The 25,118-nt window shown below is 42.7% G+C and overlaps 1 protein-coding gene across 1 annotated transcript in view; it reads right to left on the bottom strand.

Annotated features, from left to right (window-relative positions):
- Nucleotides 1-3,634: 3,634 nt before the first annotated feature.
- LOC129093459 (mitogen-activated protein kinase kinase kinase 11) overlaps nt 3,635-25,118 on the bottom strand; it is a 34,417-nt gene continuing 12,933 nt past the window's right edge. Inside the window, 10 exon segments of the mRNA XM_054601486.1 lie at nt 3,635-4,488; nt 4,490-4,622; nt 6,708-7,325; nt 7,508-7,620; nt 7,739-7,910; nt 11,344-11,460; nt 14,146-14,398; nt 15,717-15,892; nt 16,972-17,120; nt 20,589-20,769. Coding sequence (XP_054457461.1) covers nt 4,023-4,488; nt 4,490-4,622; nt 6,708-7,325; nt 7,508-7,620; nt 7,739-7,910; nt 11,344-11,460; nt 14,146-14,398; nt 15,717-15,892; nt 16,972-17,120; nt 20,589-20,769 — 2,378 coding nt within the window. The 3' untranslated portion in view covers nt 3,635-4,022.

The following is a 25,118-nucleotide window of genomic DNA, read 5'->3' as shown; positions in this document are numbered from 1 at the left end:
ACGAGACATGAGTGGCAGGTTGCAGTGGATACTTGACACGCACACAGAATTTGTGACAGAAATAATCTGCCAGACGTTTCAATCATCTCAAGTTCCTTCATGTATCACTTCTCCTCACAGAGCTATGTTGACAATAACAGCCATCCAAGCCTAATGACTATCACAGGATGGCTCTTGTGGCTTTGTGTGATGACACGGAAGAGACGAGGCAATAACTCATCACTTGTCACGTCGGTAAAATGTTAGCGGTGAGGGACAAGAGAGCAAAGGAAGGTAGGAAGCACTGCTGAGAGAGAAACAACTTCTGCACACCGGGAACGAAGATCCACAGTGCTCATGGCCAGGTGATGACAGGCGCTTGATTGGATCAGAGGTCAACATAACATTTTTGGCAAGCAAAATGTGAATTTTGTTGTTTAGGTGTCATGAGAATAGAGATCTGCTGTTTGCAGAGCATTGCATGTTTTCTTTCATTAACGGTACGCTTTAGCAAGATGCTCCTATATTTTAAAGGGAAACTAAAACAAAAACACGGCCACTCCCCGACACTGTGGTAGCACCTGTCAATCACAAGGTAGCCCCGCCCTAAAGCATTATCTGGTTCATCGTCTTTTTTACCCTAAATGGGACCATAATTTACTAAATGAACATCATGCTGTATTGAAGAAGACTTGAAACTAGAGATTGAGAGCATAAACTCATGTTTACAATGTTTACTGAGGGAATAAATCAAGAGGGAAGTAGAGTCATTTTCTCATAGACTTCTATACAATAAGCCTTCTTTAAGACTTCCCCAGGTTTGAGATACTTCTGCATTGGTCTTAATTGGTCTTAAAAAAAATTCACCAAAGCCTCTTCACCCCCATCTTCCATGAGACGACGGAACAGCCATAAAACACTTTTGGCTTTATATGTGTGTGGACGACACACTGTGCAATCAAGTTTGTTTGACACACAATGAGACTTTTACAATCACTGTGTCTCTTTGTAACTGTTGAATATTACTTGGATGTCCAGTAGATGATGAACAGACGCATTATGGTGCAATAGAGATATTTAATAAAGCTCCTGTTTCAATTTCAAACAAATTCAATTGCCTCTGTAAAATGAGCAATCCCCGGTTATTGGACTCTGTCCTAGAACAAATGCCAATTCTTTTTCCAGGACAGAAACCTGGCTGTTGGTAAATTGAACGGTCTGCGGTGTCAGGACAAATCTGCCCTCCAGAAAACTTTTCAGAGAAGACGGAAGCAAAGGAGAAGGAGTAAGAAGAGAAAATCTCCCGCATCACCTGAAGGTGATGGACGTAGTAAAAGGTGAGCCTTTGCGGTGAGATTTCATCCGGGCAGCAGTTGAGGAGCCAGTGGCAACAGAAAGCAAAGACAGAAAAGTGAAGAAAGATAGGCGAACCTGTCTTTGAAACTTTAAGCATAAAAAAATATATAAAAAAATAAAGGGCACGGCTTTAATCGAGACTTAAGCAGGAAGCAACTCAATATACCTTGTGAGGAGGACGCGGGGCATTCACGTAACGTCGGGGGGATTTAATTAAGCAAATATCTGAACGCTTTGTTAATGCTCTCTGCTCTTATCAAGAGGCTAATTATCACTATCAGCCTCCTCTGTTCGTCAGAAGGATTATTAGGCTAATCACAAAGCCTTCCTCTTCGGAGACAAGGTTTTCACTCTTCATCCGAACAAAGCCGGTATTGTCCACCAATGACACGGTGTCAGTGATGAAGCCAATCACTACAGTATTTGTGCCTCGTAATGCTCCGGCAAAGACATGGGTAACAGGGCGTCTTTGGGCCATGTGTAAGTGGGTCTCTTTCAGTTGCTTACATGCTTGACCTACACTAGTTATGGTAATAGACAACATGCTATAGAACCAGCTGACTAAATTATTGGATAATAATAATTGGATACTGTCTATGATGCCAAATCCATTCCAGGGGTTATTTTGTGAGGAATCTTTTTGTTGCTGCAGTTACTTTCCCTCAACCTGACTCACGTCATACAGGATGTTTTATGGGGAAAAAAAGCCAAGCCTACATCATCCAAGCTCAAGTCGGATTTGATTGAGCCGGAATAGGAATGGACTTGAAACAAGGGAAAACAGATAGCCTGGCTCTGTCAAAAAATAATGAAATCCACCTCTAAAACTAATCAAAAAGTTAAATATTGCTAGTTTAATCTGTGCAACAACATAAAAACAAAGTTTAAAACACTACAAAGTTGTGGTATTCTTGGGGCTCGCGCCTATGCTAATTCTTGGCTGGAAGCAGTGACTGTTTAAGGTTCAACTGGTTGCCTGGAATCCTTCTGGTGACGACAAAACTCCAGGAAGCCACTGCTGATAAACAAACAACATGTGATTTATTAATAAGAGAGGAGCTTTTAAGGTGGATTTATAATTAGAGTCAGGTCAGCCGTTTCCCCCTGCTCCCGGTCTTTATGCTAAGCTAGGCTAAACGTCTATTGGCTCCAGCTTCATATTGAATGGACCAAGTGATGTATCAATCTTTTCCATCTCATTCTGGACAATAAAGAAGTGTATTCACCCAAATTGCAAACTATTCCGTTATAATTTGGGCATGGATTTGAACGTTTGCAGCCTGTTTCTGGCACGATGGTTTCCCTAGTTCAAGAATTGGATGAGGGAACTAATGACAGCTGTGCAAGCACTCGTCCAATCAAGTCAAGGAGAGAAGTGTCAATTTTGTGGTCTAAGACATTTGACTGGCTTTGCGAGGCTTCTACTACTCTGGTGGACTGTACAAATAAATAGAGTATTCAGTGAAGCTTCCATACAGACGAATTGTGGTATGTGCAAATACTTGAAAGTATTTGGTTGAATCTTCCTACAGCATCAGACGGGTCGTGATAAGACAGCAGGGATGATATTAAAGAAGATAACCACAGAAAAGTACGTTAAAGTAATGTTTAAATTCTATCTGTGATTGTCTCCACTTTCTCTGGACTGTCCAGTGTGGCAGCCGACCCCACCCATCTGGCACTGGTAAAAACAATGTACTTGCAAACACCCTTTGTCCCAGTTATGACACTGTCACAGTGGCATTCTTTGGCATATGAAGGGAATGCAGAGGGCCCCCCCCCCTGTCCTGTTTCCTGTGCTATGTCGCCCGCCAGCCAAATGAATCTGTCCAATCCCTGGCATTTCAAGGGGAACGTGATTGGAATTTTATCTGCTTCCAAGTGGAATGTCTGGGTCATGGATTTGTCTTGGATTTCATGAGTGGCCTGGAATATTTGGTGCTTTCTCCCATAATGCAACAGGCAGATGCTGTTTAAAAAAAAAAAACAGTCAGCTTTCCTTGAACAATGAGTCTAGACATACATGCACACACGCACGCACACGCAGACGACATTTTCCTCCACAGCAATGCTAAGCTGATTTGCAAATTTAAGCCAAATTCATGGCATCTTCCCTATGCACCAGAATAACCATTCAAGACATCTTGAAAAGATATATGCTAAAAACACTTCACAAAGTAAGGCACTCCATTTTCCCATTGTCCTGAATGCTTTCAGTTTGCAGAGAGGTAGAGGCAGATGAAGCTGTGCAAGGCGCCTTATCCACCTCTGCATTGTCACAATGCTTCAAAGGCAGGGGGGTGATGAAAGCAGGTGATATGAGGGGTCTGATAGAATCTGAAGATGGGACTAGTGATCTGTGTTCTGCTCCTTCAAAGGGATAGAGAAACCAAGATAGAGAGGGAGAATGAAATGGGCACCAGCTATTGGTTCAAAGGCAGCTATCCCACAATCCAATGTACCACCTTTCACCGGCTTTCCGGTTTACGGAACAGCAGGCAGGCGTATAAAGGACCTGCAAGGATTGGGGCTCCCATTGGGGGAAACTTCCCTCTGTGGGTTCAGTGATGGCTGTGTGTTTTTTTTAAAAGATTCCAAATCCTGGCTAAGATGTGGGACAAAGCAGTAAAAAGAGTCCTGGACTGTGATGCTGTGATAAAAACCACGGCCTTGCCACTGGCACAGGTTTAGAACCTATCGTCTCTGAGTTGCGTTGGGGACTTGAAGGGCTTGAGCCCCAGTGTCTTGCGGGGGTGAGCTCTCTCTTTGGTGACATCCAGGGGCTTGCTGCAGGACGGCCAGCCCAGGTCGATGAGGGTCGAGTCGGCCGGGTTGAGGGGCGCTATACGGAACGAGGGTAGTGTGGGTGAGCCGTTATGGGAGCACGGGGCAGAACGGGAGGTGGGAAAGGGTGCCGAGAAGGGGTCGAAGGGGGAGGCAGCGTCCGAGCCACTCGAGGGGTCAGCCTTGAGGGCGAACGGGTCGCAGTCCGGTGAGGGGAAGGGGTCACAGTTGGTGAAGGGGTTGGTAGGGGAGGGTTGGTAGCCCAGAGGGTTGCCGTCCAAGCGGTGTGGGCTGCGGCCACCACCTGAGTTCGCGCCACCTGCCGAGATGAAGCTCCAGGGGTCGATGCGGGGCGGATGGGGGACGGGCGGGGCCGGGGATGACGGTGACCTCCAGGCGGCGGGTTTTGGGGCTCCATAGGGCAGGGTTTGGGTGGAGAGACGAGGACACCGAAGGCTTGTCATCAGAGTCCTGTGTGTCTTGGCACAAGGGCAGGTCCAAAACTGGAAGGAACAGAGAGAAACAACATTAAAGGGGCACTGCAGACATTTAGTATCTGACTAGTTGGAAAGACTGGCGTGAAACAGACGTCAAATCGAAGCAGTGGAGGACAATCCCTAGTATGAGTCAAGCTTTAAAATGATGGTACCTACATTTCCCATAATGCAACTCAAGAAAATCTTTTATATGACTATCCCTTCCTGTCAAATCCCCTGTTTCAATTTGCCCTGCTGCTCTTTCATAAACTGCTCTCCTATATGAAATTTGCATTTGCCTTCTAGTATTTGGCAAAACACATAAACCTGCGAGATGAAATTGATTCGAACAGACACACAAAAGTGGCACAGTATTGTTGCAAAAAGAAATGGAACAATAACCAGCATAGAATGCTGATGCAATTAGTCAAAATTAAGCATAACATGGCGCTGTGTAACTAGTTGACAGAGCTGTAACAGCAAGTGTAAATTAGCACTGACAAGAACATTAAACTCAAAATGAATCAGCTTGAATGAACATTTGCTATTTCCAAATGCGATGTGTCTGCCAAATGGCATTATTTACATCAACAGCAGCTCTCCGAGGCGCCTAACTTATTCAGCTGACAAGATAGAGCATCAGGAGTCACATGAGAGCACATGATAAACGGCCGTGAAGGAATCCTCCCTCTTTCAAGCGCATATTCAGCGCCATGCAACCGTGTGGCAGTGCGTCCGTGCATCTGAGCCGTTACAGTCAATAAACATAATAAGATGTTTAGCTAAAACACCCCCATGTTTAATAATGTTCACCTCTGCGCGCCCGTTGTAATGAGCACATGCGGTTTGTGAGATTACGGTTGTGTCTGCTCGAAGGGGGAGGTGAGAACATCTCTGTGGAGCAGCCAAGGCTCTTGTGAGTCAAACAGAGCAGATGTACTGTGTGGAACGTTACCAGAGGGCATTCTTAAAGCACTCGTAAAGCCCACTTGCTCTTAAAACAAGCAATACCCACGCCTCCGTCGTTACGGCTCTAAACTGTGTCGGTGCTTCTAAGAAAAGACATGTGAATGTGCTGTACAGTAGATGAACGCGGTATGCAGATCATCTCTGCTTACATGAATTAAAACAAAAGTGTAAATATGCCCTTTAGGAACTGAACATCTATTTCCCATGTAATTTAAGGCTGGGAATAAATGCTAATCCTTCTTGAATGTGTTGTTGTTTCATGTGTCATGTATGAATCCTTTACACATGGCATATAAGCAGAAATTTGACATGCTTCCATGTGAAAATGTGCCGGATCTGAAGTGTAGATACACCCTAGAGAGAGTCGACGCCGTGGTGGTGGTGAAGTCAATAACGGATTATTAGCAATTTTGAATCCAGCCCTTTCTTTCTGCATGACCTCAGCTGTGCCCCCTGGATGTTTTGCATTCATCTCCAACATTGCAATAAAAGAAAACCCTGACTTGAAAGAGGGAAAACAAAAGAAAATTGGATGCTAGCTTTGCTTAGCAAGTATTAGCAGTGAAGTATGTGGGGGGCCTCAGCTGTTACCTGAGATATGCAAATAGCTGAAGACGAGCTTTGATGTAAATGAAAAAGCTTGTTCTGCATTGAAGCCTCCCTTGTGCCAGAAAAGATCTTGCTAAAAAAATAATAATTCTGCAAGAACTGTGAAGGGAATATTGTCATGCTGAAAGGGTACATTATTCAAGGTTGGATCCAATTTCAGTGGGGGGGGGGGGGGGGGTTTCCTAAAAAACATACTTAATGCTCTTGAGGAAATGTGGATGAATAATGGAAATAAATTTAAAACCTAACTGTGAATCTAATTTGGAGAAGAGACTGTAATAAGTTACATGCAAAAGACAAATAATAATCAAAAGAGAATGGTCAAAATCAAAGCAGCAGAATTCAAGATATCCGACCTTTAACCTCTAGTATGAGTCATGCTCCTAAAACACTGGACTTACTATACTTCCCACAATGCAAACTTCACACCCCCTAGTGACTAACACAGGCTTTCTTTTACAAATGTGTGAATTAACTCATCCTGACTCGTAGAATTGGTGGGGTTCCCCTTTAAGGTGAACGTGTCAGACTGACCTAGCTGAGAGGCTAGCAGGCCTTGGCTGGACCTCCTCCTCCTGTCAGCTTTGTGCTCCCAGGCCTCACAGCCCAGCTCCCCGTTAGTCGAATGGGAACTCGGGGTCCATTCCCCCGGGCTGGCCTTGCCGTGCTGTAGGGGGTTCCGGGGGCAATGCGGACTGTGTGGTATCTGCGGCGTCCGGTGGCCGCTCCTCTCACGGGGGTTCGGTGGAGGCGGCGTCAGGGGCAAGGGCTTCAGTTCTTGGTACTGCAGAGCTAAATCCAAAAGTGGTCTGGGGAGCAGCTCGGAGGGGGAGAAGGTGATGAGATCGTCCACCACTGGGGGGTCTGAAATGAGGGGCATAGGGGCAGAGATCTCTGGTTCGGAGGGGGTGCGGCTCCCTAGGGATGGGAGGTTAGTTCGAGGAGGCACCCTTGGGGGAATATCCAGGCAGCGACCTAGTACTATGGAGGCCAGGAGGGAGCCCCCGCCCAACAGGGCCTGGTGGGTGCTCTTAACGAGCCCACCGAGGCTCCTCTCTGGCCTGGGGGAGCCAGCCGGGGAGGAACACCCTTCCTCGCTGGCCGAGTCTCGCTGAGGTAGAGGAAGCCGCAGGCTGTCCTTCACTGAGGAGCCTGCAGAGAGAAAAACGTTGTTTTTTTAAGTTTTAAAGAGACAGAGAGGGCCGAAAGAGACGAAACATTTATTATTCATTTAGCTTTTATGCATAATTCACAGTCATGACAGTGTGAGTTGAAACAGTGGCTAAAAGGATCTGCGGCTGGCGGTTAAGCTGGTGATGGAGGGTGTCAGATACCGTTCTGTGCCAGGGGAGGGGTCGGCGCGGAGGGTCTGTACTCCTCAAAGTCATCCTTGGATTCCCCCCTCACATTGCTGTCTGATTCAAGGAGCTTGGCCCTCATCGACAGACTGGAAGGGCCAAGAAATGTAAAAATATTTAAGCATGGTAATGAATTATGTTGAGCTTGATCAAATTCTACGTTTTTCAAAGGTTTACTTGTAAAAGAAAAGGGCAGTCTTGCTGTACCTGCTTTCCTGGGGACTAAGGCGTATGACTTTTGGGCTTTTGGGACTTTTGGGGCTCTGGGGCCTCCAGTGGTGGCCCACCCTCAGGTCTCCATTGGCTTGTTTATGAGAAGTGGCCTCTAGGGGCCAGACCGGGCTCAGACCAAACGTCCTGCTGTTGTCACTGGGACTGACTGCAGGGGGACAAGAGGAGAAAAAGGAGAGGAAAAAAATGAATATAAGCATGTCATCAGTATTCATAACACTTAGCTGTATCCTAATGAGGTGTGCATTTTTAAAAGGCAGGTTTCACCAATAAATCAATGCAGCCCTGCAATCATCGCCACACAATGACCTTTAATTGACTCCTGCAACAGCAAGAATTCATGGGACTTTAATGCACTTTTTTTCTGCTCATATTTATGCACAGTCCTGATTGTCTCTGAAACAGTGAGAAGGTTACCTTATCATATGGATATAGCTTAGCTGGTAACCCTAAAGCACAGAGCAGAAAGTGTGCGAATAAGGAGCCAAAATCATCCAGGGAGAAGATGGGAGAGGAGATGCTGAGTGCTAATAAAAAGTTGGGATTTCACCTGCCTTTCACTCGCTTCACCCAGATGCTGGCAACTCATCCCGCCACTCTCCACCCGCCAAATGGATCACGGCTAACGCCAAGTGTGTGAGCGCTGCGTGAACGTTCATTCATGCACAGCGTGTAAAGTGTATGCTAGGCTTCCTGCCACAACATATAGACCCCACCACACCCTCCCAAAGGCCTTATACAGCCAGGCAAGATAACACCTGGCATTTTAGTAAAATAAATAGACATAAGCAAAATATATCACAAATACCAGGGAGGAAAACTTTAAACCTCCGGTTCGTTTCACTGAGTTCTGGCGCTTGCCTCATTCATGTCATTTTCATTTTAGTTTCAGATTTGTGAAAAGGTAAATATGCTCTCTGAGTGGACAAGCATTATTATTGTCTTTGGCCTGTCTTCTACACTGGGGGCCTGGCGGATGCACTCTGCCTATCACTCTCCAGAACAATGTTTTCAAAGCAAGCACATTTTCTTTTGCAACGTGTCACTGTTAATGTCATCATGCGCTGTCGATAAAATGTTTCGTGTTCTTTTTATATATGTATATCACCATTTCATCCTCTGCTAATCATCTGCCCCATGTTGATATTAAGTCTGCATGTGGCAGGATAAATATTGCTTTTCATTGTGAGATTTTGAGTCAGGCTAAAGGCGGTTTGGATGTCACTTTGTTAAGCTTCAATATTTTTTTCGAGTGAGAAAGTAACCATTTAGATTCTCAATATGTGGTCAGCTTATTCATATGACGCCTGTTTGGAAATTTGCTGCAACGTTTTTGGTGAAATGACGGAGCCGTTGGCTGGCAGTATTGAGACCAGCCCAGACACCAGAGCATACTTCAGAGTGACCTGTCACTAAATTAAATTAAATCATAATGAATTGTTCATTTAGTAAACAGTATGCAGTTCATACTGATTGAGTATGTAGTGTGCAGTACCAAAGTATGCAGTTTGGAACTCAGCAAAGCTCACAGATACAATTCTAGAACGCTGATGTTAGCAGGTTACGTTTCCCATGTTCACCATCTTAAATTAGCGTTATGCTATTAAACACAAAGTGCTGCTGAGGCAGTTCTCAACAATAAAAAAAATGTTTTTAACACATCTGGTTTTTTTGGAACCGATGACGGAAGCAGCTAAAGAGGATGTGGGCAAAACCCCAGATTAATTTAACTAAATAAACAGTAAACATTAAAATTAACTTTAGTCTTTGCTGTCATTAGAAAATGTTAATAAATTAAACTAATTGTACAAGGGCAAGTAAAAATAGACTTTGGGCAAGTTGATTTCTGAAAGAAACCCAACATTAAGGTTGAACCCTGTGAGGCTGTCAAAAGTCATTAGCTTTGAAGGAATCACTTAAGTTATTACATTTGATCTAGAGGAGGATATGAATGGCTGTACCAAAGTTTGCTAAAACCCCTCAGGTCAAAATTGAGCTAATTCCCTAGATGAGTGAAGATTTTTTAACCTTAGCTAGAGAAAATATGGGGGATCACCAACTCTGTATCAGCCATCCCCTTGGTACCGTGGATGTCTGTACCAAATTTGACCGCAATCCATTGAAAAGTTGTTGAGGTACTGACTCACCGACTAACACCGCCATCCCTAGAGCTACTTTGCGAAAAAGGTTAGCATTTTATATAATCAGACAAACAGGGAAATGTAGAGAATTCTATACGTCATGTTCTGGAACTGGAATGATGAATAGGACTAAGAGAGAAGCTCAAGAACCAAGACTAATCCGGCTCCCCAAAGATAGAGGAAAATAATGAGGATGGCGATATCCATAAGCTGCCAGAACCTCTACCAGCACATTGACATGCTAAAAATCAATCCAATCCAAGAGTTCAAAAATACAGTTTGATTTTCTTGTGATCTAATTCATTAGAATATGGCACAACAAGAGAACTTACAGACAATCTTTCTGTAGATTCATTGTGCCTTCCTATACTCATTTGTATTAACAGAACAATAATCCTGTTGTATAGAACTCTGTGGACTAATGCAAATCAATTTGGAAGTTCTCTAGACAAATAAGTCAGGGATGCCCCAGCAATAAATCACTGCTCGCGACTGAGAGGGCAAGCATAAATGCCCACTAAACACATTTTAATGACAGACACACTCATGGCTTAGTGGTAACCATTAAGGAAAGTCATTAGCAAGTAAAGAAAATCAGCCCTCTATTTGATGAATAAAAGAAGCTGGCAGATGTTTTTGATCTACTAACCACTTTTACAAATAAATGTTTCACTAGAATTTGTGCTTTTATGTCAACCGCCTTTGGTTAATTGCTTAGAGAAAAAAAGTCCCTTTCACTGGCTGTTGCTACACCACAAATTTCCTCTTGGGTTTTGTTAAGACGCCCTGTGACCCACTGGCTCCAATTTCCCTCCGAAGGGAAACGATCATGGGGCGTTTGTCTGGAAGCCCGACAAGAAGAAGAGTATTGTAAATCTCTGCCGCTGCTGCAACCCTTCTCAACCTCCTTCTACTGGAGCAATGAATTCCTCCCTGCTTATTTTTAATTCAGTAAACCGCACTGTAGCCACTACATGCATATAAAACTGTGGACTCGTTCTGCCTGGAAAATACAGCTCAATGGCTCCCCCCGCTGCAGCAATGAGGAAACTGCAGGCAAGGTGGGAGAGCAGACAGAGGGCTGCAGTGGAACAAAAAGCTGCTGAGAAGTGCTGAGCCGCTGGGAGGAAGTCAGATAATATTTGGACAGTGGAAAAGGGAAAAGGGTGTGTGTGAGAGAGAGAGCAGTAAAGCAGGGAGGGGGAGAGAGAGGGGGCCAACAGGGAAACATGGGAAGACAAAAAATACGTGTGGGTGGTTGAGAGCACATGAAACGAGAGAATTTGGAAACTGAGAGAAGTAATGTTGCAACAGAGTCTTTGTGTGCACGAGAGAAGGCGAGCAATCCCACATTATTTGGTTTTCTGAATGTCTCTGGAAGCACACACAAACATTTGCACCTGTGTGTTTTATCCAAAAGGGGGAAATCACTGCACTCACGTTGGATTGCACGGAAACGTGGGCCGTAGGAGGGCGAGGAGCCCGAACCCAGATCCGGAGAGTTCCGCCTCTTCTCCAGGCCCGGGGAAGCCTGCACCGTGATCTTATGGATGAAATCTGCAACACACAAGCACATAGGGCAGATGTTAGACCACCTGGATGGCACACGCCAACACAAAATACATGCACAATGTTTGGGTTCCCTTGCTCTACTTCACATTCATACATTTGAAGTTGTTAGGTTGCAACACTTTTTTTTTTTACTTCCTTATTTCTCTTGATCAGCCTGTAGGGACTTTTATGGTAGTGGAAATTCAGTGTAATACTTGTTCTCAGCTTGGTAATAAATGCTGTTTCTTTACGTAAAACTTCTAAGCAGATTTCCGTAGCCTTATGTTACATGGCTTATTTCTGTGCTGTGTTTTGTGTGGGGAACTGGACATCTTCAACCTAGCAAGTACCTACTAACTTAGCTTTGATTCACAGCATGCTACTGCTACTACTTGCTACTAGCTAACACTGCTAATAACAAGCTACAGAGCCCAGTGGGTGTCAGGGGACAAACCTTTAAATGGCTAATAATTTAATTAACTTTAATGCTAATTTGAGGAATGATTTTCTGAAGAGCAATTAGCCACTAGCAGTAACTACTAGCATGTAGCAGCAGTACTTAGAGGAGCAAGCAACACTATTAATGATGAGCTTCACTGCTTGGTTGGTATCAGGAGGGAAATCTAATCTAATACATTATTAATTAAATTAGTAAATCATGCCCTCAAATTATGAGCAATTAACTCCAATGAATGTGCTCTCAACATATCCATTTTCTTCCCTGAATCTGTAATTTGAACTCATAGAAATAGGGTAATAGGTAATTCCTTCCCTTTTAATCAATGGTTGGTGCCTTCCGATTACGAAATTAGGTTTTTAAATTAGTATTGACTTCTATTTAAAGGATATCGAAGATGACTCAGTGTTGTTTTAAATTGCAGAAATCTAAAGTTTTATTAAATGCAAAGGTCTCTAGTGAGCGTGTCAAGAAGGCACTAACAAATGAAACAAAGGAGATCTCACTATTAACTTGAATTAATAAATAAATAATGTGGTTCGACAACGAAATTGTAAACTGTAAATTCAAGGAAAGGAATTCAGTAACTCAAGGGTGTAAATTAGTCAATTAAGGTAATAAAACAAGTGTAATTTGCATTTGGCATTAGCTATCAGCATTAGCTTGTACTTGCTGATTGATGTAGTGAATTGGTGTTGCTTAACTAGCTTGCTGGCTAGCTGGCAAAAGAAGCTAACGCTTTGTTCATGTTAACTGAACCGACCCAAGCTATACACCGTGTTTAGAAGTAGAAACTAGGGCTGAAGATTCAAAACCAATTCCTTTACAATAATATTCACATTTACTTAAAGTGTACCTGGAATGTCAGCTGCACCACTGCAATTATGCTCAGCTATCTCTCTATTGCCAGCCTGTTTTTTTGGCTGTGTATTTAGCCACTATACAACCATGATAGAGCCAAATTTGTAATGAAACTGCAAAGCCTCAATTAGTTATTTACCAAAGCATTAAGAGTATGCCGTCCTGAATCTCACTACACATATTGAATGTGTCCTTAATAAGAACATCCTAAGCATGATCTTGTTTATATCAATGGGATGAAGCATAATATAGAAGTTATCCCACAGGGTCAAAAGTACAAGAACACATGGTGGAGAAAAAAATATAATAATAATATTGGTGGAGAGAGGAAGAGACAAAAGAAAGGGAGTCACACAGATATAGTTAGGAGGAGAATAACAACAGAGACTAGGGAGCTAGAGGGGAGAGGAGTGATGAGAAAAAGGGTGGATGAGGGATACCGAGAGAGAGAGAGAGAGAGGCCAGCCAGCAATGTATCCATAGACAGGAAGTAACAAGGCGTGGTTGGCTCACGCTCCCCTCTCATCAACCCCCCCCACTAGCACCACCACATCACCGCCCTGCTGCTGCTGGGAAAGGCCTAACCACAACACACACATAGATAGACACACACACACACACACACACACACACACACACACACACACACACACACACACACACACACACACACACACACACACACACACACACACACACACAATATGTATTTACGCATGCTTGCCTTGCCTAAAATACACTCACACACACGCGCATTTAAAAACACACTGGATGTGAACGGCAGCAGGCTGTGTGACTTTGTGATAGCAGAGGATGCATAAGGAATAGCAGCCAGCTGAGTATTAAACAGGAGCAAAAACTGAGCGTCGGTCAGTGTAAACCTGAGATCCATCTTTAGTCACACAAATGTCTCACAATGGGCTGAAATGTGTTTCAGGGCATGGAAACATTTTGAAGTTTTCAAAATTGAAAATAAGAGTAAACAATAGAAAATAGTGCAGCCTACTTCTTAAAAAAGTCAGCCTTTAAACCTACACAAGTCTTGTCCAGATAGGAACCATCAGCAAAGCCAAGCTACAAAATTACAGTTGCACCACAAAACTCTCTCCCTCGCTTCCTCCTCTCTGCTTTTTTATTTTTTTGCCTGTTGTTGTTTTTGCTGCTTCTTGAGACTGAGCCAGTAATGGCCCTTGAAATGGAATTTCTCGTCAAGACTGTTGGCTGACACAATCCAGCTACTAGTTGGATTTGTGACAAACAACTCAAAAACAGTTCAAAGAAACACACACACACACACACACACACACACACACACACACACACACACACACACACACACACACACACACACACACACACACACACACACACACCTTGAGGCATGCTGATCTTCTCGCCGTTTTTGCACTTGAGCTTGTGCTTCTTGAAGGTGCCCTTCCTCTTCTTGACGTTGGGCTTCTCCTGGTTCTGGTTCTGGTTCAGGTGGAGGATGAGGAGGCTGAGCTCGCGCTCAAACACGTCCTGCTCCCACTGGGCCAGCTGCTGCTCGCGCTGCCGCAGGAACTCTTCGTGGGACTTCTGCTCCAGGGCCGCTCGCTTCAGCTCCTCCTCGCGGCATCGCAGCTCCTGATGGCGGAGGAAGAGAAGGCGGATGAGAGAGATGAGGAGGTGTTATAAATGGAGCAGGTCCCAGTCGTCTGTGACTGAGGTGTGCAGTGTGAAATGAGCTTCTGAGGGTTGGTTGCAATGAAATCTCTCAGAGCAGTAACAGCAAGAGGACTTACAACTTGATAACTTGACATATTTGATGTTCCACAGATTTGTGTTTGAAGGTGTTGCCACAAATTAAAAAGTTGCAGTGTATGTATTGGCCTCTACTTCTTGAATCTTACATTAAAGCTTGGGTAGGTACATTGGCAATAGTCATTATTGGTCAAAGTGAACATAAACAACAAACATGGCTATTGTCTCACAGCATTTTTGTGTGACGAATGCCGTGTGTTCTACGTTTTTAGTGTGTAGCTTTTAATGATGATTTTAATGTTTGTAAAGTGTCTTTGAGAACTTTGAAAAGCGCTCTATAAATAAAATGTATGACGCGCAAAGAGTGCACCCAGGTAGAAGGGCAGGTAGCCCGTCCAATCATTATATTCAGGCCGAATGAAATGATTGAGCAGTTTTTGTTTCTTTGTGTAATGGGAGCAAAAATAGCTGCTTTTTATATCTATTACCAATAACATGGCTTGCTATAGCTTCTTAAGGTTCAGTGTGTACGATGTGGTTGCATCTAGCAGTTTACAGTAAAAGAGACCTTAAAGCAGAGTATTTTTTAGGGTGGGGCTACTTGTGATTGACAGATTCGCTACCTCAGTGTTGTCCAGTATGGGAGTTGTCCATGTTTTCGTCTTACAACGTTAAACCCTTTCACAGTTTGTTTACAGTTCATCAAAGTTAATTGTAACATTTTGGCTGCCTAAAAATCTATCTGTAGCCCACCCTATTGTGCCACTTCTGGTTGCAAAAAAATCATGATGGCAATGGCCAAAATACCAAACTCCAAGTTTCAAAATGGTAGTCCAAGTTGATGATTATTATCACAGTTTTACAAGCATGTCTGAGCAATAAACACATGGCGGACTACGTGAACACGGCCCACTCCCTATGCAGATATAAAGGGCTAATGAAAATACAGTGATTCTTAGTTTCAAGTGATTATACACAAATGAAAGTTATGAATATTATATTTAATTTATGCTAATAAATGGTGCAAAATGCTACACACTGACCCTTTAAATATTTTAAATCATTTTAGGCAATATTGCAGGAATGTTCACTGATGGAATTCAGTTTTGTATAGCTTTATCTTTTGATCAAAATGGATTGATGAATGAAAAGAGGCACAAAAATGGTTACTTGACTCAATCACACACTGACTCCCTCCTACCTTCTCTTTAGCCCGGAGTTCATCGAACATGTCCTGGATCTCAAGTTTCCAGTCCTCCTGCAGGGAGTGGAAGGACTCCTGCGGCATCTCTTCCTTCACCTGCTGCTCCAGGGCCAGGAGCTGGGCCAGGATGGAGCTGAAATTGGGTCTGCGGTGGGGGTCCTGGTCCCAGCACTCTGTCACACACACGGCAGACACAGTCAGACACCATGGTCCTTACTGAAGCACTTCAGAAACTGGGTTTTTACTACAACGCTGTCTACCGAACGCCGAGAAATTTAAAAAAAATTTAAAAATGAGGAAGTAGTGGACCAAAGCAGAGCAGAATGGATATTAAGCAGGATTAGGTTGGAAAATAAAGAAAGGGAGTCGCTTCCTTAAAATGAGTGGAAAAAATCTAACATCAAATTCAACATAATTCACTTTTTCCAGCAGTTTCACTTCTCTTTAGCATTTTCTTGAATCAACAGCCCTGAAAAAAGGAAGTAACTCACATACATACTGATTTGCCTTGGAAAAAAAGAGTTGTTGAGAGGCGTTCATAACAATAGTAAGATTTAAAATCCGGTCAGATTGCTTCTACGATGCCAACGTTACACTCCATGTCCAATGAGTATCCTGAGTTGGCTCTCGTTTCTATTTACACATACTTCAGGCACTTGTGTGAGCATAATCTAGAGTCAAGCTGATCACTTATTCAAAGTGTTATGCTTAATTAACTTGCTGCGGGGGGTTTTGCATAATTTGCTGCATTACAAGCAGATAAAAAAACCAATCCGATAATTAATTAATCCTCTGAGGTGGCTATCGGTGGTTTTGTGCAGTGATCTCTTTTTTTTTTTTTTAAACACAACCGTAAAAGACAAGCAGATATCAAGACAAGGGGCTCAGCAGAAAGACTGTTATCTGTTAGTGACTACTTTTTGGCAAAGGTGGATGACAGGCTCCTGGTAGAATGTTATAAAGTACCCAGAGGACATTTCTTTTTAACTTGAAACTGAACAAAGGAAGAACACAAACATATTGCACAACTAAGTTGCAGGACAAAACACTTCCTCTCCGCGGACAGTCATTAACAACACACAGCACTATGTTTTCTCAATTTCAACCCAGCCTCTGGGAAATGGGAGGAGAGCGTGCCGGGTACACCAATTTGATCTCAGGCAAGAGAACTCTCACACCGCTGGACTGAAAGTAATTTGCCTAAACAGTGCACTGGGTGTATTCTGATTACATTTCCAAACACGTGTCCCACCTGACATGAGCTGAGCGAAGGGTTCCGGGCACGTGGAGGGGATGGGCAGGGTCAGCTTGTTGACAGCGACTCCGTAGGCGACAGCAAGTCCATCTATCCCTTTGTAGGGCGCCTCTCCTGTTAGCAGCTCCCACAGCAGAACACCATAGCTGGAGGGGGGACAACATGAGACAGTACACTCAGTCCAGAATTAGACACAAAATACATCCTGGAAAACACGCTTCATACTGTGTTTTTGCAACACAGGCAGCACCGCACTATCAGCATATTTTTGAATATTGTTATATAATATTTAATCTGACCAGTGCAGTATCAATATATACAGACAACCTTCTGTGTGGAGTTTGCATAAAGGATATATATTTATATAATATATATATATATATATATATATATATATAAATATATATATATATAAATATATATATAAATATATATAATATATATATATATAATATATATATATATATAATAATATATATATATATATATATATAAAAATATATATATTATATATATATTTGGTAAATTGTTCTATTTTCTTTTTTTAGAGGTTAAGATTTAAACTTTGTTTCATATTTATTCTCATTATTATCTACCCAAGATATTCCTCATTGCCAGTGTTTTGGTACATTCTGGAAAAAGGGAAAAAAATAAGTTTGATGAAATCCCAAGTATAGAGGTTCAAATGAAACAGCAAAGAATGGTTTACATTTTGTAATACCTTGACATTTTCAAGTACCATCATCATTTCAAGTGTTAATTGGAAAAATAAATATTATCTAAAATAAAACTGGACCAATCCTGTCTCATTATGTTTTTGGTTTTTTTTGCGATATATGAAATGTGCCAAATCTGATACAATATTTTTGTCTCATGCCTACAAACACATTTGCAGCATAGATACCAATAGATTCCAAAAGGAGAATTCAAATACTGTATATGATGGTGTTTTAACAAGGTTATTGGCTCATCTAGTTCTGAACTGACACAGAAGATAAAACCTTGAGTCGTCTACGGTGTTTAAATATTTCATGGTCATTTTTTCTACTCCCTACAGCACATCATATCTTCACATTACAGTCATTGTCATGGAAGTGACGGAACAGAACTAAGACACATTTGTGCAATGGAACATTTTTGCCTGATGAAACATGTGCTTACAAAGAAATGTGAACTCATGCATGCAAAACTTGTACAAACAGAAATACACAAAAGCACACGCACACACACACACACACACACACACACACACACACACACACACACACACACACACACACACACACACACACACAATGGGAGCAGCCCTGTGTCCTAAGATGATGAAGCGTGGCGCAGGACTTGGATCCAAACACTGTCAATTAGCCCTCGCCTGGACCTGACTGAACACACTGTGGAGGCTCACTAAGTGGAGAGCACAGGCCGCAGCCTTTTTTTATTTTAGTTCTTTAATTACAACTTCCACACACTGTGACTGTGCTGAAGCGCTGCTCGCCGCTCCCAGAGGCGGTCGCTGTCTTCACGTGGCGGCCTTAGGGACAAGCGGGCCGTGGACAGATGAGAAGAGAACAGTAGAACAAAAAGATTACCCTTCACTTTCAGAGCAGGGCCGCCTGCTCAGCTCGCTACATTCTCTTTTTTTTTTTTTTTTTTTTTGCTGTTTTCCAGATTCATGCCGTGATTTGCTGGGAAAATGAGCTTGCGTGGGTTTGTTGTTGATAGACGGTGGAGATGGAAACGGAGAGGATGTGTGTGTGAGATCCCATTAGGGTAGTTAAAAAAATACACACTAACTTAAAGCACCAGAAAATTCCTTAAGTAGCTTGCACCACAGCAGAACCCTTTTTTGATGTTCTCAAGGACGCTTTCAAAAAGGTTCTATGTAACAGCGTGTTCAATTGGTTCCACATAGGCTCTGTGTGGGGCTGCAAAGACCCATTTAAGAGTGGATTAAATGGTCCAAATCCACTGGATTATAAATGAAACCATAGCATATGAGAGTAACTGCCACAACCACAATGCAGCAAAGCCGTGAATATGTATTACTGCTTTAATAAATTGTTTATCTTGTTCCCTACTGCTGAGCAAAAACAGCCCAGCTCTCTTCATCCCACATGCAAGTTCATATATGGCACTTAGAAGCCATCATGAATCCCCTCTCAACAAATCACACAGTTGTTTGAGCCATCATTATAAAACCACAAACCATAATCAAGGGACTCTTCTCTTTCTGTGTAGATTTGGCCAAACACACACAGATATGCACACACACACACACACACACACACACACACACACACACACACACACACACACACACACACACACACACACACACACACACACACACACACACACACACACAGAACTATTCCCAGATAAAGGGCTGTGGTTAGGTCTAGTGTGTGGCCTCCTTCTCAATCTGTGCCGAAGACAATGGGACAGTGTGCAGTACAGATGTCCCACAACAAAGCACAGAGCAGCCCTTTGAAGAGACGCCGTCACGTGGCCGCGGGTCGGTCTCACTGCAATCCATCATACTCGCCATCACTCTGTCTCCCACCATCACTTCTCCCTGCACTTTTTAACCTCTCCCCTCTATGTCTACCACACTTTCTGTCCTCAGACTGCGGCAGCAGGTGCACTATCCTGCAGATCATCACTGCACACTACTGTTTATATACTAAAAGCAGGAGGAGACCTCCGGTTCTAAAGAGTGAAGCAAATGCAAAAGTGTCTGAAACTTGCATTCTCTCTACTGACCATCAGGGGGAAACTCAAAATGCTTTAGGGCGGGCTACCTTATGATTTATAGGTCGCTTCCACTACCTGAGCCATATACAGCGTCTTTACGTTACTCCTCCGCCGTCCAAATATGGTCACTTACTGGTGGCAAAAAGCCAAGATTGCAACGACCGTAATCCAACATGGTGAAAGACAAAACACCGAACTCGAGGCTTCAAAACGTCAGTCAAGAAAACCAATGGGTGAAGTCATGTTGACTACCTTAAAGTCTCTTTAGTTGCCTATTATTAGCCCCATGTTGACATCACAACACAAGTTTGTATCATTTTATAATATAATCCAATTTTAGATCTATAATTATACAGAACAAAACTTTTTTATTTTTTTTAATAACATACTTTTTATTGTATTCTAAGGTCTACATTACTGCAACCTAAAGGAGCATGTCATTGTCACTATGACCAGCTCTACTTCTTCATCCTCTCATGTTGGACTGGGGACAGACTGGACTCTGAAGTGACTCACTGTCTTGTCCAGTAACAAGTGGTATTACAGGACAGGACGGGCCGGATGGAGCTGGTTAGCATGCCAATTTCATCTCATAAAATTTGCACCTTTAAAGGAATAGTTTGACATTTTAATACACTAAATTGCTAAAACCCTAGCTTCAAATTTAGCGTACAGACATTAGCGTGGTGTTGATCTTCCCATGTACCTCTCAGCAAAAAAGTGAAAAGCCAATAAGTGTGTTTCCTAAGATGAGAAAACTATTCCTTTAAAAGGGGTGTGATAACATGAATACCATTTAAGAGCACCTTCACACCTAATAAAAAATCCTGTACTGAAAAACCCTGAACATGATCGCTCACCTCCAGACGTCGCTGCCCTTGGAGAAGGTGGAGGACTTGATGACCTCGGGGGCCATCCAGGCGTAGGTGCCGGCGGTGCTCATCTTGGTGGTCTTGTGCCACTCCCTCGCCAGGCCGAAGTCTGTGATCTTCAACGTCAGACCCTCCATACATTCATTCTCTATGGGCTGAGCCAGGAGGACTGGAGGAAGGGAGGGAGGAAGAGGAGGGAAAGAAAGAGAGGTGAAAGGTTTTAAAGAGTTAAATATGTTTTAAGTGATTAAAATACAACTAAATGCATCACTGCAAGCACTAAGCCTTTCTTCATTACGCACATTTTCTCACTTCCTATTGTCTTTATGCCCCTACAATCCAAACTGACAGTGACAAACAATGTATCCTATGCTACGACTGAGTCGACTTGCATTTGACAACATGCAAGTCACATGGGCAAAAAGAGAGGAAGTGCCATTTTGAAAATGAATGCTCAGAGTCCAGTAGCTCCTGTGTGCTGTGATTGCTGGGTTAAGACGTGTAAGCCAAACACTTCCTACTTCCTGGCTGCTGCCTCATATTAAAAGCTTCCCACCACTAGATCCACTAAAGGGCTTTTATTGTGAAGCAGTTACAGGAAATGTTGAATATCAAATAAATAAAAAACAATATAATAAAATAAACATACATATTTATAAATAGTACGAAATATATAAATGATAAAACTCACTATTATATTATTTTACTTAATAATTCATTTCAAAATACAAAAACAGTTTAAGAAGATTTTTTAAGTCTGTTTTTATTTCATATTAACATTTTTCCCAATGATAACCTTAACATCTTATTATCATATTTTCTGAGCGGATAAAAAAAAAAGTCATGACAAAAGTGTTGAGACCACTTTAAGCTCCCGTCAGAGGCAAACCTCGCTCTCCTGAGTGACTTCCCGTGGGCTAAATGAAAACCACAATAACGCAGTTTAAATGAAGAACAGTAGACCCAATCTAATGTCACTAATTTCACTTTCAGCAAAGTGAACAAAGCATATAAGTGCTTGTAGTTGAATAGAGCAGTAACAAGGTTGTTTGACAGCGTTTTGTCAGAGTTGATAATCTTACTCTTGCCGTGTGAAAATAATCCATGATTATGTTCTGCTATTTCTTGCAGACACAGAAAGACAATTTAAGCTCTGCAGGGATCGGCTGACTCGCATTCGTTATCTTGACTGAGAAACTGGAGGCTTTATACGCTGCTGAAACGCCGTCAAACCAAAAATACTAGGCAGTTACTGTGTTTTAGGGCAAATCTGTTAAATATGGCATGAATGTAAGTGGAATAATAATCACAGTACATATATCAAAACATCAGCAAACAAGTAGTAATGGGGAAGAATCAAAAATAAATGAATGAATAATATTTGACACTAAGACCCGCATCACAGGCTCTGATCACAGTACCTCACAGTACACCAGTGTGCAGTGTCCCAACTGTTTTAGTAAATACAAATAACTACAATTGCAAAAGCACACTGGAGTTGCCAAATCTGTTGGTCATATCTCTGTAAATCACATGACCCCAGTGAACACAGATTTGTTGGTTAAAACTGAGCTTAACCTGGTTGCAAATGGAATGTTTCTTTATTAACCTAGATTACATAAAATGAATATATTTCAATGTGTTGCAGGTTCTAACTACGAATATAGTTATTCAAATGCTTTTGAACTAAATACACAACAGCATAACCTGCACTCTTAAAAAACTTTAAGCTTTAAACCAAGTATAGCAGAGTTTTAACTCAGATGTCAACACAACTTTGACCTTGCTGTGCTTACTTGGACCAGTAAATATACTGAGAATAGGTACATTTTCTTACTTGAATATGCCAAAAACCAGAGCCATTTCATTAAAAAAAAAAAGTCTAGAGTTGATACACAGAATCAGATTGATTGACCCTTATTGACAGGGAGGGACAACCCTGACAGCAGCAACATAATGGATCAATCAGATACGGATGACTGATACTCAAGAATAGGCCTCTAAACATAGACGCAAACGGCGAAATCCGAAATGAGAAAAGTATACACTGTAAAATGTAATAACCCTATAAGTAAACACATTCTGGTAACCAGCCAGTGTTGTGCGACCACGCGGCGTTGGAAGGCTTTGTTTCCATGAAAATAGAATGTAACGCCGAGGACCTCGGTTGCTGCGGTGTGACTCTGTATCACATGCCTCGGTATGATCGGCCGCCCGTGCCTCTCTTCCCCTTTGTTGGCAGGGCTGGGCAGATGCAGGGTTAGGCCGGCCATCAAACGCAGGGAGGAGAAGCAGCAAAGAATTTGACTTATTATAGGGAAGTAAGAGTCCTGCTATTTGCAGTCACTTTCTGACTCTCTGGGCTCGGCGCTCTTCTTCTTTTGCTGAAAATCCTCCAGAGACTTTCTTTTCCTTTAACCCAACAAATATGAAATGTGTCTTTTGCCACACATACAGATGATTCTCTCTCTTTCTCTCTTTGTTGTCTATGTCTTTGTCTGTCTCCCTCTCTCTCTCTGGCATCCTGTACAGAGCCTCGTAGCCCAGAGGCGGCTGGTTTGACGTCACAAAGGAGTGAATCACAAGAGATTGTGTTGTCTGCTGTGTGTGTGTGTGTGTGTGTGTGTGTGTGTGTGTGTGTGTGTGTGTGTGTGTGTGTGTGTGTGTGTGTGTGTGAACTTTAAAAGGGATGGGAGACTTGGTCCTTTCATAATGTTTTAGGCACAGCAATTCCAGCACCCAGTTGAAAGTGCTGAAACCACACACACATGCAGACACCTTCCACAGCAGCAGCTTATGTGATTTTTGTCCATTCTGTTTTAAAAGATGGAGACAAGTGCAAAGACAGACAGATAATCAATGGAGGCTTTGACCTCACATTCCTGACAGCCAGACCGCTTCTTTTTTTAATGGGGGAGAAAAAACAACATCAAGGTATGTCCATCACAAACTTTTCCATTGACTTCTGCCTCGAGACGAAGACACAAACAACAAAAGTAACAAAAGTAGCCAATGGCCAAAACAAAAACAACCTCTACAGTGAGAGAGAAACTGCCCGCTCATTTAACCTTTTTCGCAGAAAATCAATTTCTGTCCATTCTATGGTTGAGTCATTGTTTCTGTCAATTCAACATGCCCTCAGGGAGGGAGGTGGTGTTGAAGGGGGTGCTGGTAATTACTGCATCAGGCCCTGATCTCTTACTCCACTTCTTTTGTCTACCTGCCAGTCAGCCCCTGGTAAAAACAAGCCCCGGTCAGTCACCCCTATTTCCACCCGGGTGCTTACTCGCTGCACCGTCACCCCACTTCCAGGAAGTGACACCGGTGTCAGGCCAATTAGCCTCCGGTGACGGGCCCTTACTTTTAAAAAAAATACTTTTTAAAATCTGATGATGTTGTTCCGGCTTGCTGTGCACGCTATTTTAGGAAACTGAGGGTTGAGAGGCGTCACGTGACACCAGAACGCTGACAGGCACAGGTGGGAGGGAAGTGGAGGTGCCGCAGTATAACGAGCTGGAGGCGACTGAGACAGAGGTGACGATGGTTATCATATGATTGAGAGCTAACAGTGGTTGCCCAAAGTTATAGAAAATGGCAAGCATGTCACACACACACACAAAGCACTCATTCTACGTGGGCAACCAGATAGACACACGAGGTACTTTATACAACACACTCTAGAAATGTCTACACACACACACACACACACACACACACACACACACACACACACACACACACACACACACACACACACACACACACACACACACACACACACACACACACACACACACACACACACACACACACACACACACACACACACTCCCAGAAGTGTACAATATGGGTGCTCTTAAAGCGGGGCGATAATCTAATGTGATAATTGAGCGTCTTTCAATGGAATCACATTGTGATGAGAAGACAATAACAGGCAATATTTTTGTTAAAGCTAGTTTGGGAAAAGCGCCAAATCGTGTTTAATCAAGCATGAGAACAAATATGCTCAAACGCTTTCTGTGAGATGAGACGTCAGGACACATTTAGCCTAGCTTAGCATAAAGACTGGGAACAAGGGGAAGCTTGGCTCTGTCTAAAGCATGGACTGTATATAGGAAGTGGACGCAGTGGTGGATCGTAAAATCATCCATTGGTTTGTGGACTGCCGTTTCAAAGCCTCAAGTTCGGATTTTTGCCGAGTCATAATGACAAAAAAGTTTAGTGGATAGTATTCTATGCAACCTGTGATAAACATTTAACTTCGGAGTCCTGCTGGGAGAGACGCAGATTATAAATCCCTGGCCTTGGGCCTATATTACACCAGCACATGTTCACAATCACACACATAGATTTATTGAAGGGTTCTGCCAAATTCATAACACACACATAATAAAAATACATAACCAATGCATAGAAATGTCTCTGCACTTACTAGACGGATATAGCCTGCCTGTAAACACACTCATGCGTGCACATATATAACTAAACATTGAAACGAACATGCAAATCCACACAGGG

This window comes from Anoplopoma fimbria, chromosome 7 (genome assembly GCF_027596085.1).
Source record: "Anoplopoma fimbria isolate UVic2021 breed Golden Eagle Sablefish chromosome 7, Afim_UVic_2022, whole genome shotgun sequence".
NCBI lineage: Eukaryota > Metazoa > Chordata > Actinopteri > Perciformes > Anoplopomatidae > Anoplopoma > Anoplopoma fimbria.
This window is presented reverse-complemented; position numbering and strand designations above follow the sequence as displayed.